General features: G+C 39.8%; 1 protein-coding gene across 1 annotated transcript in view; it reads left to right on the top strand.

Annotated features, from left to right (window-relative positions):
* Positions 1-418: 418 nt before the first annotated feature.
* maff (v-maf avian musculoaponeurotic fibrosarcoma oncogene homolog F) overlaps positions 419-16,104 on the top strand; it is a 15,825-nt gene continuing 139 nt past the window's right edge. The window contains exons 1-3 of the mRNA XM_061967315.2: positions 419-615; positions 8,190-8,281; positions 13,230-16,104. The exon at positions 13,230-16,104 is cut by the window's right edge and continues 139 nt beyond it. Of these exons, the coding sequence (XP_061823299.1) occupies positions 8,249-8,281; positions 13,230-13,673 (477 nt within the window). The 5' untranslated portion in view covers positions 419-615; positions 8,190-8,248 and the 3' untranslated portion in view covers positions 13,674-16,104. The remainder of the gene's footprint in view (positions 616-8,189; positions 8,282-13,229) is intronic.

Here is a 16,104-nt window from a genome sequence, read left to right as displayed (position 1 = left end):
CATGCAAGTACCTTGCGTGAAATAAACAGCGCCATCTAGAGCCCAGGCAGTCTCATAGCAACTGACAACTGACCAAAATAACTTGTTTTTCATCATCATGAAGTGTCCCCCAGTAACATAATTTTCTTTTGAAATGATTCAAATGTTGGTTAAAACAAAACAAATAACAAGCTATACAATGAAATCTGAGTGATAATAGCCTTGATAAACATTTACTTTAGAAACTACGTTTAGTGATAATGACACGTTTGACCTAAAAAAGTTCTTGCTTTGACAGGTAAACAACAAAAAAAGGGCTGTCTTGGAACGAGGAACGCAAGGATTCCTTGTTTACATGCACCCGGAGTACGCGGCGGGGGCGGGGATGACTCCGCCCTCATTCTTTGGCCCTGACGTCATTGTCGCTTGTGTTTTTTTTTTTTTTTATGAATGAAAGAATCCCACCTCAGAGAGCAGCGAAGTCATTCCGGGAAAAGGCGCACTGACATTTTGTCGCCGCGTTACAGGGCAGCGGATACATTGTCACATTTAGAAGACATCCAACACCGGGAAGGTGTGCGTGATTCGATAACCGAACACTGGAGGAATATTGTCCAAAATTGAACCCAAGGACAAGTGAGTGTTTACTCTCATCTCCTTTAGCCGAAACCGCTGATGCTAAATATGCTAACAGCTCAAAGTACTAGCATGTTTTAAGACGGCGTGCATTGTTTGGATTTCTTCTTAATAATAACATTATTACACAACTCTATTAGATACTCAAATATATATAAATCTATAATGTAACTGTGTTTAATCATAACATTTCGAGTCATGATGATGATCAAATAGAGCGTACGCGTGATGGCTGTTTACTACAGTAGCGGCGCTTTACCCTCACCGGCCACCTCCTCTCCCTATTTAGGAGGGGTTTCGTAACCATGGAACATATGAACTTTTACCCTATTATATCTAAATATTGCATTTTATTATTAAACATAGTAAGTATTTGACAGTTGTTCATGATCGACATCGGTGTTGGTTGTAGCTTGCGCGTGGCGGTGTTGCGTTCACTTGTTGCTTTCGGGTTTGGTAACCTTACATGAAACCTAGCAGGCCTTCTTAAGTGGTATTTTTAGCCAAGAATAAATAAGGATATCCTGCGCTCCGTGGACGAATATAGAAGCAAGTCAGCACTAGTTTTCCTGGATTCTGACTCTCCGCGGCTCAGGCTAAGCTGAGCTGAGCAAATGGTATATTGCTGAATCACCATGACTTTACGAAACGACGCTGTCGCCTTGTTTGTACTAGTCCAGCACTATGGTCGCGGCCACTTCACGTACCCACGCTTTTCGGGGAATTCCAACAACTCTATGCAAATTACAGACCATTGTAGTTTTTAAATCATAATAATAGAGTAGACCTTCCTCACATATAGAGTGAGTTCTAAGCCTACACATGCAGTTTTCTCTATTTTCTCACAAAAAACTAACCTAATTTCCTTAAAATAGAAGTATATATTCCCTTGCCTGTTGTTTGTGAACATCCACCATTTACTGTAAGCAACATGCATTGGACTCCATCCAATATGCTGAGTTATTGAAAAAAGAAAGTGAAAGTACTTGTTGTAATAACCTAAAATATTTGAGAATATTTTACAGTTCTATCAGTTGGGCATACAATTGTGAACATTCGTCACCACAAGTGTCAAACTCAAGGCCGGGGGGCCAGATCTGGCCCGCCACTTCCTTTTTTGTGTGTGGGCAACAGAAATGCAGAACGTCACACTGCCTTTGTGAACTTACTGTAACCTTTCTAAATACACCGCTCTTGAAGAAACACTCGTCATATAACACTAATGTGTTGTATTGTGTTGAACATACATGATTAGACGACTTCCACTATGTGAATAAGTATGGAAGTAATATTGTAGCAAAATTAATTGCAAACATGTATCTCAATCTGTGCGCGTGTAGTCTAATTCGCATGTGTGTATACTAATTCGCGTGTGTGTATTCAGATCTGCGTACGTGTGTTTTAGATCTGCCTAAGTGTGTTTTAGGTCCGCGTACGTGTGTTTTAAATTGTCTGTCTGTCCCTAATCAGAAAGAACCCTTGATAGGCTGTCTACTTACACATGACTTTTGTGACACTTCTTCCATGTCTGTACAGCGATTTGAGCATGTGAAACAGCCTATCAAGGGTTCTTTCTGATTAGGGACAGACAACTTAAACCACACGAACACAAATCTAAAACGCTCATACATCAAATGAGTACAAATGCAAATAATTTTGCTAAACTAATACTTCCATAATAAGAACTATGTAGGATCATGTGGTGTAAAGTGTCAAACTCAAGGCCGCGGGCCAGATCTGCCCCGCTAATTCCTTTTATGTGGCCCGCTAAAGCCTGCAAATATATGTTAATAAAGTGCTTTATAATTTCTTACTAAATGTATTCCTTCTTTCCATTGTGACATAAAATACGTATACTTCATGCAATTGCATATCTTTTCAGTTTGAATAATATCAAATAATGTAACAAAGTATTATATTATCATACATTCCAAAAAAATGTTTTGTTAAAATAAAAATAAACACAAACATTTGCTTGACTTATGACTTCAAAGCAAGTCATCCGTTTTTCCATATACAGTAGTACACTATAAAACATCTGCAGGTTTTATGCTGTAAAAAAACACTGCACATTTTATTGTAAAATTCTGGCGACTGATCTGCCAGTTTTTTTTACAGTAAACAAGTTTTACCGCATACGTAAATAAATATAATACTCAAATGCATAGGGTATATATATATATATATATATATATATATATATAATTGTTTTTCTTTTATTATTTTTTAAATTTCACTGTTACAAGTGGCCATCTGAGAGCAACCATACTATGTGGCCCTCAATGAAAATGAGTTCGACATGCTTGATCTACGCCAGTGGTTCTCAAACTGTGGTACGCGGGCCCTATTTAGTGGTACGCCAAGTAATCACTTGATTAAGGTACAGTGTTTTATTTTCCTATATTTAAACACAGTGTTACTGTTCAAACTGTGTGTAATGTTACAGGGGCTAAAATATTAAATGTACTCTGCTTTGTTTTCAATGAATAATTAGCCCTAATACGCTATTGTATTTTAATGTTGATCATTGTGATGGTACTTGGAGAGCCAGGTTTTTTCTGAGGTGGTACTTTGCGAAAAAAATTTACAAGCACTGAGCTACACAGTAAAATGTGGTCTTTTGTTATAGATACAGCACAATGATTATTATGTCAACATTCATCTTTATCCACACTGATACAAATAATGAATCAGATCTTTATTTGTGAGTGATCAATCTACCTGCTTTCTTATGAGAAATAATAACGAGGAAGTGTATGCTAACAATCCCATCTTTCACACGCAGCGCACTTCCTTCTCAACTAGACATGAGAGTGAAAAATTAGAACCCTTCACACAAAGAAAGAAGGTATTGTCACTATGCAGCTGACAATGTCGCCAGTATGAGCCTGTGGGCTTTTTCTGTGCCCCGCATAAATCCTTAGGTTAAAGTCACCATGACAGTGACCTGACATAGCCCCCATCTGCCAACAGACACACACACACACACACACACACCCTTAAACAACTGACCTCAAGAGGAATGCAGGAAGTCACACTGCCTTTGTGAACTTACTGTTAGATACGACTGTAACCTTTTTAAATACACCGCAATTCAAACACAAATGTGTTTGAATTGTGTTGCACGTACAGTACATGACTTTTACGATGTGAATAAGAACTATTCAACTTGTTTGTAGTGGTACTTAAAACATTCATTTTGGGGTGGTTTATTTATTTGATTTACTACTTTTCCTAATCAAAACACTCTCAGAAATAAAGATGACACTCAATAGGCAAAGTCTATGATGTGGAAATAGTACCATGTCATTGCCCTTAAGCACTTACTAAGCAATGTGTCAATTACCTAATCAAGTTGTTTCTTCCTTTTAGTACTCACACATAGTTCCAGGGGCAGTATTGGTCATACCGATGCTGATAATTAAGTTTTCAAAATCATGAATGCAGCGGAGATAGGCTCCAGCGACCCCGAAAGGGACAAGAAGTAGAAAATGGATGGATGGATGAATGATTAAATTTTTTATCACAATGAGACAACAATATAGTATTGGGGTCTAACAATATCAATTGAATACTCAAATTATTTTCTTATTCCCTTATATTACATTCACTATTTTGTGCAAACTTAAGTTAATAGCGAAAATAACTCAACTTTGGCAAACAATTACTATTCGCTCTGATTTAAATCCTTTGTGACCTGCCCTTAAAGTCCTCTTGTGTCCAGGGACTTATTTCCTAAGTTTGTAAACAAAAATAAAAACGATAGTTTAGTGACAGTAAAAAAAATATTGATCTAGTTACTGTAGTATTGACCATATAATAATAATAATAATAATAATAATAATGACTTAGATTTGTAACGCACTTTATATTTGTTAAAATCTCAAAGTGCTACAAAGTATAAAAATAAAAATAGAAAGTAAGAATATATAATAAAAAATTCAAATAAAAATGAAATCAAGACACACACTAGATAAACACTAGATAAATCAGAAACATAGATACAAATAGAAATAAAAGCATGAAAGCACTGGATAAAAACAGATAAGCAAGTATAGTGATACTGTACTTTGTTGATATTTGTATCGATCCGCCCATGACATTCAAGAACTCTAGCTTAGTGGTTAGCATGGCTTCTCATATATTCCAACGGTGTTTAGTGTAGCACGTTTAGCTAGTCCTCGTCCATGATACTACGTAGGCGAGGATTAGTGACTTAGAAGTTGCTTCGCACTGTAGAGGGACGTTAGTTGCTGGCGAGGGCGCTACATTGCATTAAGGATGCGCTGCTTGTTGCTGTCCAATTAGCGGAACACAGCTATGTGTTTATCAACATGCCTTATCACGATACAGCGATAGATTTTAAATCTCTTATCGTCTGCCAAATTTATATTATTAATATAGGTAGGTAGATAGGACTCTTTTTTTCTATTTTTTTTATCCGACTATCTGTTGCGTAATTGTAACACTGCCGTCAGCAACAGGTGATGATTATTTGCCTCTAGTCAACATATCAACCTTTAGACGGACAAGCAAACAAATTTAAAAACAGAAGTTGACAAAACAAAACAAATCCATATTTTTAAAGTATATGATAAAATAAAAACCTACTTGTTTAAAAAATGCTGGAACATTCTTGAAGAAGACACTTTTTCTTGTTCATTTTCATATTTTTGTCCTCTTTTCCTACTATGTAAGCTTTTATTTTTATACAAAACATTCAAACATCACAGTACGTGACGTCGCAGCAGGTTAGTGTCGCAAACAATTGGGAGAAAGAAAGTAACATAGTTTTTGAGCATGCGTGGACCGATCGTGTAGTGACACCCAGAATCCTACATAGCTGAACAAGCTAAAATGACCACAATCACCCGCGAGCGCACGTAAGTATATCTCTAATTGGACGCCAACAGTCCAATTAGAGGTATAGAATGTGACCTGGGACTTCACATACACACGTGAAAATAAAAGAAACCTAATTATTTGAGAATTCAGACTCGTTGCCTTGCTTAAAAGGCTTTAAAGGCAGGTGTTGAGAAAATACTTCCCTGCTGTGAGATGTTACGTACATGATGTTGCTGTTGTTACACCCTCTTCTGGTAATGAAAAATGAATATTTGAACATATGGTTACATCTTATTTTACATCAAAATATGTATTGAATTGGTAAAAAAATATCCGTATTGACAACGATAAAATCATAACAGTATACATTAGTGCACATGTGTCAAACTCAAGGCCCAGGGGACAAATGTGACACGCCACATCATTTTCATTTGGCTCGCCACAACATTTTATGTGGTCCACCACATCATTTATGTGGCCAGCCACATAATTTTATATTGCCCTGCCACATCATTTTAAAATGGCCAGCCACATCCTTTCAATTTGCCCCACCAGATAATTTTATTGTGGCCTGCCACATATTTTTATCATGGACGCCACTTAAATTTAGTGTGGCCCACCACATCATTTGTGATCCACCACGTCTTTTATGTGGCGAGCCACATTTTTAATGATGGCCAGCCAAATAATTTTAAGTGGCCCATCCAATAATTTTATGTGGTCCATCACGCCATTTATGTGGTTCACCACATCTTTTATGTGATCCACCACATATTTTATGTGGCTAGCCACTTATTTTTAAATTGGCCTGCCAAATAATTTAAATTGGCTCGTCAAATAATCTTATGTGGTCCACCATGTCATTTATGCGACTTGCCAAATCATTGTATGTGGCCCACCATCTCGTTTATGTGACCTGCCATATCATTTTATGTGGTCCACCTTATCATTAATGTGGCCTACCACTTCTTTTTAATGTGGACTGTCAAATAATTCTAAGTGACCTGCCAAATAATTTTATGTGGTCCACCACATCATTATTGTGGCCCACGACTTCTTTTTAATGTGGCCTGCTGAATCATTTTATGTGGCCCGTCAAATCATTTTGTGTGGTCTACCACGTCATTTATGTGACTTGCCAAATCATTAATTGGCCCACCACATCATTTTATGTGGTCCACCATGTAATTTATATGGTCCACCACGTCCTTTATGTGGTCCACCACATCTTTTAGGGGTGGTATAGCTCGGTTGGTAGCGCGGCCGTGCCAGCAACTTGAGGGTTGCAGGTTCGATCCCCGCTTCCGCCATCCTAGTCACTGCTGTTGTGTCCTTGGGCAAGACACTTTACCCACCTGCTCTCAGTGCCACCCACACTGGTTTAAATGTAACTTAGATATTGGGTTTCACTATGTAAAGCGCTTTGAGTCACTAGAGAAAAGCGCTATATAAATATAATTCACTTCACTTCACTTTTATGTGGCTAGTCACTTCTCTTTAAAACGGCCTGCCAAATATTTTTAGATGACCCGTCAAATCATTTTATATGGCCCACCACCTCATTTATGTGACCTGGACTAGAAATAAAAAAACATTTTCTGGCTAAATGTATTTTTTAATATTAACAGCAAAATATTTACATTAAATTGTATATATTCTACACTCTAATATTATCTGATGTTCCAAGCATTTTTTTCTGTTCATCCAAAAAAATATCTGCTGACATCTTGACTTACAATTTCAAAGCAAGTTAGGCATGCATCTGTAAAAATATAATAATCAAAAACAGTTGCCTTTCGTAAGTTGTGTAACAAGGCTATTATACATTTATATTCATGTATATTCACTGTTACCTGTGGCCCTCTGGGTGCAGCCAGAGTTGCGATGTGGCCCTAAAAAGATGAGTTTGACACCCCTGCATTAGTGGCTAGTTTTACTGTATTCCACTGAGCCATCACAAGTTAAGTTCAATTTGTGATTCAATAGACATCACATTTTAATCAATACCATCACTGTTACCCTTATATTGTGGAATTTGTTATAAGGATCATACAGAACACTAAAATACATTTTGCGAGTAATTCCGATGTTAAGTGGGTGCACCGTGCAGTTTTCTGCCGGGACACTCGGGGCGGTGTTTTCTGGTTAGACAACTCAACTGAGCAACCACAACACTTGTTGTCTGGTTCTCGTTTTTAGTTTCCTGTGTGACAAGTGAATAGTGGTGACTAAAGAGTGACAGTGTTACTGCACCCGGAACTAATCGATGTGTCACGACAGTCACTGTTCAAAATGTTTAATCGGGAATGAGAGAAGGCGTTTGCAACAGAAATGACAGACCAAAAGCTGACCAATCAAAGGACGGTTGCCTTTCTTACAATGAAACCTTTAGACCGTTTGCAGTGTGTTGACAGGAGGAAGTGTTGATTAGGACACCTGTTTTGAGCAAGAACAAGGGCAACTTCCCCCCAACAAAGGCAGCCAACAGCAAAAGCACCCGTCACTTTACAAAAAAAAACCCTTCCTCTAATATCAAACCACAGAATTATATGCAAGCACGTGTTTGGAGAGCAATGAAAGATGTGTGGCTTCTCCTTTTCTCCTTGGTGCATGACTGGCGGTCTTGTGAGCCTGCACTGAAAGTCAGGCCAGAGACAAAACAAATTGGCCTGACTTGCATGTGATCACTCACCTTTTTTTATGTTTAAGTACTATTTCTCCCTTTTCAGAGTGTTCTGAATCTGTGTTGACTGGTGCTTGGGCGGGGAAACCCGAGGAGAGCGGCATCATGGCAACCGAGAGAAACAGCAAAGCCCTGAAGGTAACGCACGTGCACACAAAGAGCATTGTGAACATAATATAATCAGGTGTGTTTCTCAGTAAAGAGGAAACGGATAGGCCGTAGACAAGACACCATTTTTAACTGGTCTGTCTGTACATTGACAAGATAGCATTAGCCCCTTTTCACAGGAATGTTTCTCATGAACTCAAGATTCCGGAAAAACATTTTTTTCCACCGATATTACCAGATGCAGTAACCCAGATTGACCCCTTTTCAGAATATACTCGGGTATAGTTTGTGCTAGCCCGGATTAATATGACTTTATTTATCCCACAAGGGGAAAATAATGGAGTTGCAGTGCAGTTCCAAAAAGACCACAAACAATTAGGTAAAAAAAACACATGAAAACAAAGAGGGAATATCAAAGAACACAAAGGACATAAAATACAAAAAAAAAGGGCACAAAGCTGATGCAACCAGCTGCCACTTCAGCGGCAGCATTTCTACATACAGCTACAAAAGTAAAACACAATTAAAAAAAAGAGCAATGAATAATTAGGGATGATGTTTGTTGAGAAATTATCGATTTCTATGCCATTATCGAATCCTCTTATCGAACCGATTCCTTATCGATTCTCTTATCGAATCCATACAGGTTGTTATATATGGGAAAAAAACACAATACTTGGTTTAACAAAAGCTCACTTTTATTTTTTTAAGCAAAAAGTCAAATACAATAAATAAATATTGACTGCTGTTACCCCCCAAAAAAAATTAAATAAATAAATATTGACTGTTAGTGAGTGCCCCTTTCAGTGGGCCACCTAAGAAAACTGAATGCAGGGAAAATCCTGCATTCATTTGTATTGTACAGCACTTTACATTTGAAACAAATCTCAGAGTAATGGTGTTGTTTACTTTTTGCTCCATTACATGTCAGCAAAACACAATTATTAACCTACTTGTATTCGTCTGTGTTCACCAAGTTGAAGGGGAGGAGATTTTTCACCATCATTCTCGTTAGCTTGCAAGTAATGTTGTTACTCTCCTCCTCACTCATCTTGCTGCGCTCTGCGTTATACCTCGCCATAAATGGGTTAACAAACACTGCCCTGGTCACTCTGGCTGTCATGAATGCCATCATCTGAAATAGGATAACGTTAACGTTATCTTCATTCACATCTTGCAAACACTAGTTTATTAGACAGACCTGAAAACTCTGGAGTGGTTTAGGCTACAAGATACCGTTAACGTTATCAGACACATACAAAAAGGCTAACGTTAACGTTACCGTTAGCCACTGACTATGCTTAGGTAACGTTAGTCTCGCTAACATAACTGCAGTCCTGGTTGACATAAGAGGTAACGTTATTTTAGCCTAAAGGCTACAAGTGAGCAGATATGGAAATGAACCGGCAACAGTTAACGTTAGTTACTCACCGGCACTATCACTGGGACTGCAGGTTGAAGCAGAGGAAGAGGGGCGTGCTTCGTCATCTCTGTCGCTGCTTCTTCACGTGTCGAAGATACGACACGTTTCTCTAACCTGCAGGTTATGTACGGCCTGAACACGTTTCAACATGTTTGTTGTACTGCTCCCCTTAAAGGAAAGCGAAGCCTGGCAATAATTGCAGATAGCCGTTTCCTCGTCGTATTTCTTAGTAAAGTGAAGCAATGCCTTGGAGCGTTTTTTTCCGGTCCATTGTTGTTGGTGCTTTTTTATTAAATTTAAGTACCAATGATTGTCACACACACACACTAGGTGTGGCGAAATTATTCTCTGCATTTGACCCATCACCCTTGATCACCCCCTGGGAGGTGAGGGGAGCAGTGGGCAGCAGCGGTGGCCGCGCCCGGGAATCATTTTTGGTGATTTAACCCCCAATTCCAACCCTTGATGCTGAGTGCCAAGCAGGGAGGTAATGGGTCCCATTTTTATAGTCTTTGGTATGACTCTGCCCTGCTTTGAACTCACAACCTACCGATCTCAGGGCGGACACTCTAACCACTATGCCACTGAGTAGGTGTATCTGCCGCCGAATGACTGAGCTAGTTTGTGACATGCCACAGGACATTTCCTGTGACATGGGATTCGTTCCCAGGGATTCGAATAAAGAACCAAATCTTTTTTTTTTACTATAGTGGCTTCGAAAACGGAACCGTTTCTCAAAAGGGGATTCGAATCCATGGAATCGGTTCTTTTCTTATTGAACAATCGGTAGAACCATTTTTCAAACATCATCCCTATAAATAATACGTTTTGTGCACATACGATTGCACCAGGCATAGACAAAGAACAAAACAAAAACACAATTCTAACACACCCATACACCACGGTGGCCTCTCCAGATTGGAACAGACCCAACAAAGCCACCAAGAAAGCCGACTGCATCGTCAGCTGCCCACTAGCTCTCAACCAAAGTCCTGTCCATGCAGATGAGCGAGAATCCGTCCATAGACCGAAGTGTTCGATACATGCTCATTCAGCTGGGGCTCGGTGAAGCTTGTCCATCGCGGTGATGAACGCCAGCTCCGCAGCCGCGTCTCTTCTTCTGCATCTCCTCTGCTCCCTCCATGTGGAACCCTATGTTGCTGAGAGCCAGCAGCTGGCCTCCAGTACAAACATGCCCAATGCCAAAAGGCTAAAAAAGCCCCGCAAAAGTCTCGAAAGTGTCGCATGAGCAGGTGAAAACGAGGGAAACATCTGCAACACAAAAGGAAGATACACAAGAACACAGAGCTCCTGCAACCAGCAGCCATTACAGCAGTGCCATTTTGGAAAAATGTGGAACATTTGGACCTAGCCTGCTTTATACCAGGCGGTGATGACTAATATAGTCGCCATTCCATATGCCTACCTTCTAAACAAATTTGAGCAAACATAATCTGGCTTGGCGAGTACACCTAGTCCACTTTAACACCTGGGGTATAAAGCAGTGCTGTTCAACCGGCGGGCCGCGGGAATGACACCATACCAGCCCCCGAGTTCAGTTCAAAACCTGGGAGGCAAACATTTTTGCAGAACAATCCTAAAACACTCGAGTGCTTCTGTGTCGAGGAACCTGGACCACTGAAAAACACATAGGAAGATCCTTACATTGACATTTTAGTCTTGCTAGCAAACATTGACACCAGGGTCCAAACTTCTGATTTACATAACTTAGGCCCTCCTTTGAGTCCTATCCTTTTTGGCATGTCATTTATGTAACTAAGGTGTTGCTCTTATCACTAGTCATTTGTTCAACTTCTTCAATCGTAGGATACTAGTGGTGTTCCTCAAGGTTCCATTTTAGGTCCTCTCTTTTTCATCTGAACTGAACAGATGTTTATTGGGATAAGGTAAACATCTGTTCAGTATTTTAACATAAAAGTGTTTGTTTGTGAGGCATTAAAAGCCACAAAATAAAAAATGAAAACGGATCCCACAGACCCGAACACCACACAAGGTTAAATGATGAAAAAGAGAGGACCTAAAATGGAACCTTGGGGAACACCACTTGTATCCTACAATTGAAGAAGTTAATGGGTCTGTGGGACCCGTTTTAATTTTTTATTAAAATACTGAACAGATGTTTACCTTATCCCAATAAACATCTGTTCAGAATTTTAACATAAAAGTGTTTGATTGTGAGGCATTAAAAGCCACAAAATGAAAAATGTGTCTGGTGTTCGGGTCTGTGGGACCCGTTTTCATTTTTTATTTTGTGGCTTTTAATGCCTCACAATCAAACACTTTTATGTTAAAATTCTGAACAGATATATATATATATATATATATTTTATTTTTTTTTTGCATATCTTATGTAGTATTTATTTATTTATTTTACCTTATTTATCTTTTGTTTATCTTTAATGTATTTGTTGGATTGAATCTAAGTTTGCATATATTCATGTGTGTCTATATTTGTTGTGAGCACTAGGTGACAATTACCTTGGGAATTAAAGTGGGTGGGTATTGAAAGGGGTGGGGTTTACTATGTTACCGTACATATTGTAAAATGTGCAGATACCTCAACTTGCTGTTGCCATGATCCATCATACTGTACTGTTTGCAAAATTCAATAAAAATATTTGGGAAAAAAAAAAAAATTATGAACAGATGTTTATTGGGATAAGGTAAACATCTGTTCAGTATTTTAACATAAAGTGTTTGATTGTGAGCCATTAAAAGCCACAAAATAAAAAATGAAAACGGGTCCCACAGACCCGAACACCACACAAGGGTTAAGCTATTCAACTGATTGACTGCTGGTTCAGTTCAAAAAAACTTGTGCCTCACATTTTTGCAGAAGGTCCTTAACAAAAGCATAACGTTCTTGTAAGACTGACCAAATAAGACCTCTCTCAGGCCACGAGACTCTTGAACGCATCTTAATAATCCCCTCAATTCCTCCCAAAAACGGATTAACTCGCTGGAATATAAAAGACAATATAACATACATCCATAAACGTGGATGCATATGCAAAAGTGCAATATATTTATCTGTACAATAATCTATTTATTTATATCGGCACCTTATTGCTATTGTATCCTGCAGTACAACGAGCTAATGCAACAAAATTTCGTTCTTATCTGTACTGTAAAGTTCAAATTTGAATGACAATAAAAGGAAGTTTGAGTCTCTAAGTCTAAGTCTATAAATAAACCAAAATCAGATGTCTACCCTAGAGCCTGCTGGTTCTCTGGAATATACAAAATAAGACTAATAATGAAGGGAGAAGTCTGGCTTTGTGGAAATGCTTGGGGAAATGTGGCCCCCAAAACAATTGAGTTGAATATCCCTGGCATAAAGCCAAACTGTCATCAGAGATATGGTTGTTCAGCACAAACTACCTGAAGATTATAAGTACTTAGGGGTGGGAATTGCTGACAATAGGATTGAAAAGTGTGTCATGTGTGTACCTACTTCCTTCTTACTAAAAGTCCTGATTCCACATTCCTTCTCACCTACTGGTTTGTTTTGTCTCCACACTTCCCGTCATTCAGGTGAAGCAGGAATGCGGCGAGAACGTGCCCTTCCTGTCAGACAGCGAGCTCATGTCGCTCACGGTGCGGGAGCTCAACCTCCACCTGCGCGGCATGTCCCGCGAGGAGATCCAGAAGCTGAAGCAGCGCCGGCGCACCCTGAAAAACCGAGGCTACGCGGCCAGCTGCCGGGTCAAGCGGGTGTCCCAGCGCGAGGCCCTGGAGCAGCAGAAGATGGAGCTCCAGCGCGAGGTGGACCGGCTGGGGGCGGAGAACGCCGGCATGAGGAAGGAGCTGGAGGGGCTCGGCGCTCGCCTGGCAGCGCTGCAAAGGTTCGCCAGAGGCCTGGAGGCCGGGGGAGGCAACCTGCTGGCCACGGCACCGCGCCTCAACACTGCCTCTGTCATCACCATAGTGAAGAGTCCGCCACAACCTAAACCACACAGGGAACAGGACCCTTCCTAGGTTCTGTAAACAGACTCGGGGGGGCGGTGGGGTTTTTTTTCAGTAGAAACACATACTTCACACACAATGGAAAATACAGAACATCAGTGCTACGCCTCGTTCGCCCACACACAGGAGTCATTCATTCCTGCATTTGTGACTTCACTTTGGACCAGCCCAACCTTTTCTCAGTCGTGCTGGTGTAATGGCCTCATAGTCACTTGTTTAGTTGACGTCTAGAATGAAGTCATGTTAGCGAGGCACTGATGTACAGTCCTGTGAAAAAGTATTACTAGCGTCCATGTTCAACGACCTCTTTGATGACACAAAAACGACATCAATACCAAACCCATCTGTTTGAATGTACCCCTTCAGAGTAATGATGAGCCCTTATGAACGGTGGAGGTCTGAGCAACAAATCTAATGGTTATTTGCATAGTTGTACGTTTCTTACGTGACCATCGTACCGAATACGCCTGTGTCACCGGGGCTTTTTTTGTGCGGCCAAAAGGGCGGAGCTTCGTCCACTTCTGCTTTTGGCTACGCGACCAAAACACCAAAATTCCGTGGTAATACCCCAGCAGGCATAAGTCATTAAAACAATGTTGAGAACTTACTGAATTAGGTCCTGACGTTGAGCAACTTAAACCTAACGTGGAAACAACATGCTTTTTGACAACGTTTATTCAATGTCAGGGTCTGACATTGACTTGACTGTTGAAAATTGGTCATTTCACAAATACAACCTTGAACTAACATGCTTTTTGATGAGGTTTAATCAATGTCAAGGTCTGACGTTGATTTGACCATTGAAATTTGGTCATTTCAATATTCTACAACACAAATACAACCTTGAACAAACATGCTTTTTGACAACGTTTATTCATTGTCAGGATCTGACGTTGACTTGACTGTTGAAATTTGGTCATTTCACAAATACAACCTTGAACTAACATGCTTTTCGATGACGTTTAATCAATGTCAGGGTCTGACGTTGATTTGACCATTAAAATGTGGTCATTTCCCAGCCAACAACGAGGATCCAACGTGAGATGCCAACGTTGTCTCAATTTATAAATAAACCTATTTTGCAACGTTGTTTTAAAGGACGTGTTTCATCAACGTTGTATCAAAGTCTTGTGCTTGCTGGGACAAGGTCTGCATTCCGTGTTGCTTTTAAATATCGGTTCAATCCTACACTTTCTCCACCTCAGTGGCACAACAGGGTTGCGGGAGGCTGGCGTATCCCACGAACGATTACAGGATTTGTTTTATTCCAAGCCAAGCATGCTGGAAACTGGAGGAAATATGACTTTTAGAGTAAAAAAAAAAAGCTATTAGGGCGGAAGGCCCGCTGGAGGATGGCTGATGTTGAGGGTTCGTACCGCCGGTGGCACACCGACACAGTGCCTTCAGTACTTGTGAGAGGTATGAAACCACACCTGCCGTCCCACGTTGGTCTAAAACAGTTCCTAGCGTACAGTTCCACTCCTGCTCGACTCCCAACATGCGTTGGTCATCACCTTTTCTTTGTCGTTAAAACTGCGGCCGATCCCCCGCACACATTCCTATTTACGTGTTTTTATTTGTAATGTCTGTCTGTGCCGTCGAGACGCAAATGTTGAGTGACATTTATCAGAGATATATTCTATATTTTATTTGTATTTAAAGGTTTTGACAAGCTAACGAGTGCTGTGATGTTCTCTGTTTTCAGTACTTCCATAGTCCGGGGGGGAAGAGGGGCGGGGTTATCCATGTGTCTAATTCTCGTAATGTGTGACAACGATTCCTACTTCACAAGATGTTTCATTATTAGCTCTGTAGAAATATGCTCAAAGCCGACGGCCGTATTGCTGTGATGATTTGTGCACGTGTGTTTTTTGCCATGTTTGTACTGGCTTGCAACAGTGGATTCTTGGAGGGATGTTATTATTTCTATGATTGATTTCTGTTTTTGTTTGTCGTGTGAAAATGGGGAAGGCCGAACAGAAGCTTCGGCGAAAGGGTGCAGGGGACGATATGCGGATTGCGGAGGTGGATGTTGGATGATGGGTAAAGAAAGTGGTAAAGAAAGCGAAAGAAAGTGTGAAGAGAGTTAGTTGCGTGTTCACTTGAAAAACCTGCAATGAGTCGGCCACTGAGTCATACTTTAGACATTGTAACACAATTAGACTCGTGTTGAAAATAAATCAAATATATGAGGCTCATATTTAGCTGTATGAATATGTGTGGTTTAAAAAATGCATTTATTATCTATATTTCCAATGTCTCACCTTTTGTCAATTTGTGCTGGATGTTTTGTGATAATTGCAAAACAAAAATGGTCTTTGTATTTATTGTACTTTTTCTATTGTGAAAATTGAAGTACATCATCTATTTTATATATTAATTATAATAAATGTTGTACATATTGTACATAAAAACCTTGTGCTTTTGTGGTTAAAGTGCGCAG

The sequence above is a fragment of the Nerophis lumbriciformis genome, linkage group LG11 (assembly GCF_033978685.3).
Source record: "Nerophis lumbriciformis linkage group LG11, RoL_Nlum_v2.1, whole genome shotgun sequence".
Taxonomy (NCBI): domain Eukaryota; kingdom Metazoa; phylum Chordata; class Actinopteri; order Syngnathiformes; family Syngnathidae; genus Nerophis; species Nerophis lumbriciformis.
The sequence above is the reverse complement of the archived record's forward strand: the minus strand, read 5'-3'. Positions and strand labels throughout refer to the sequence as shown.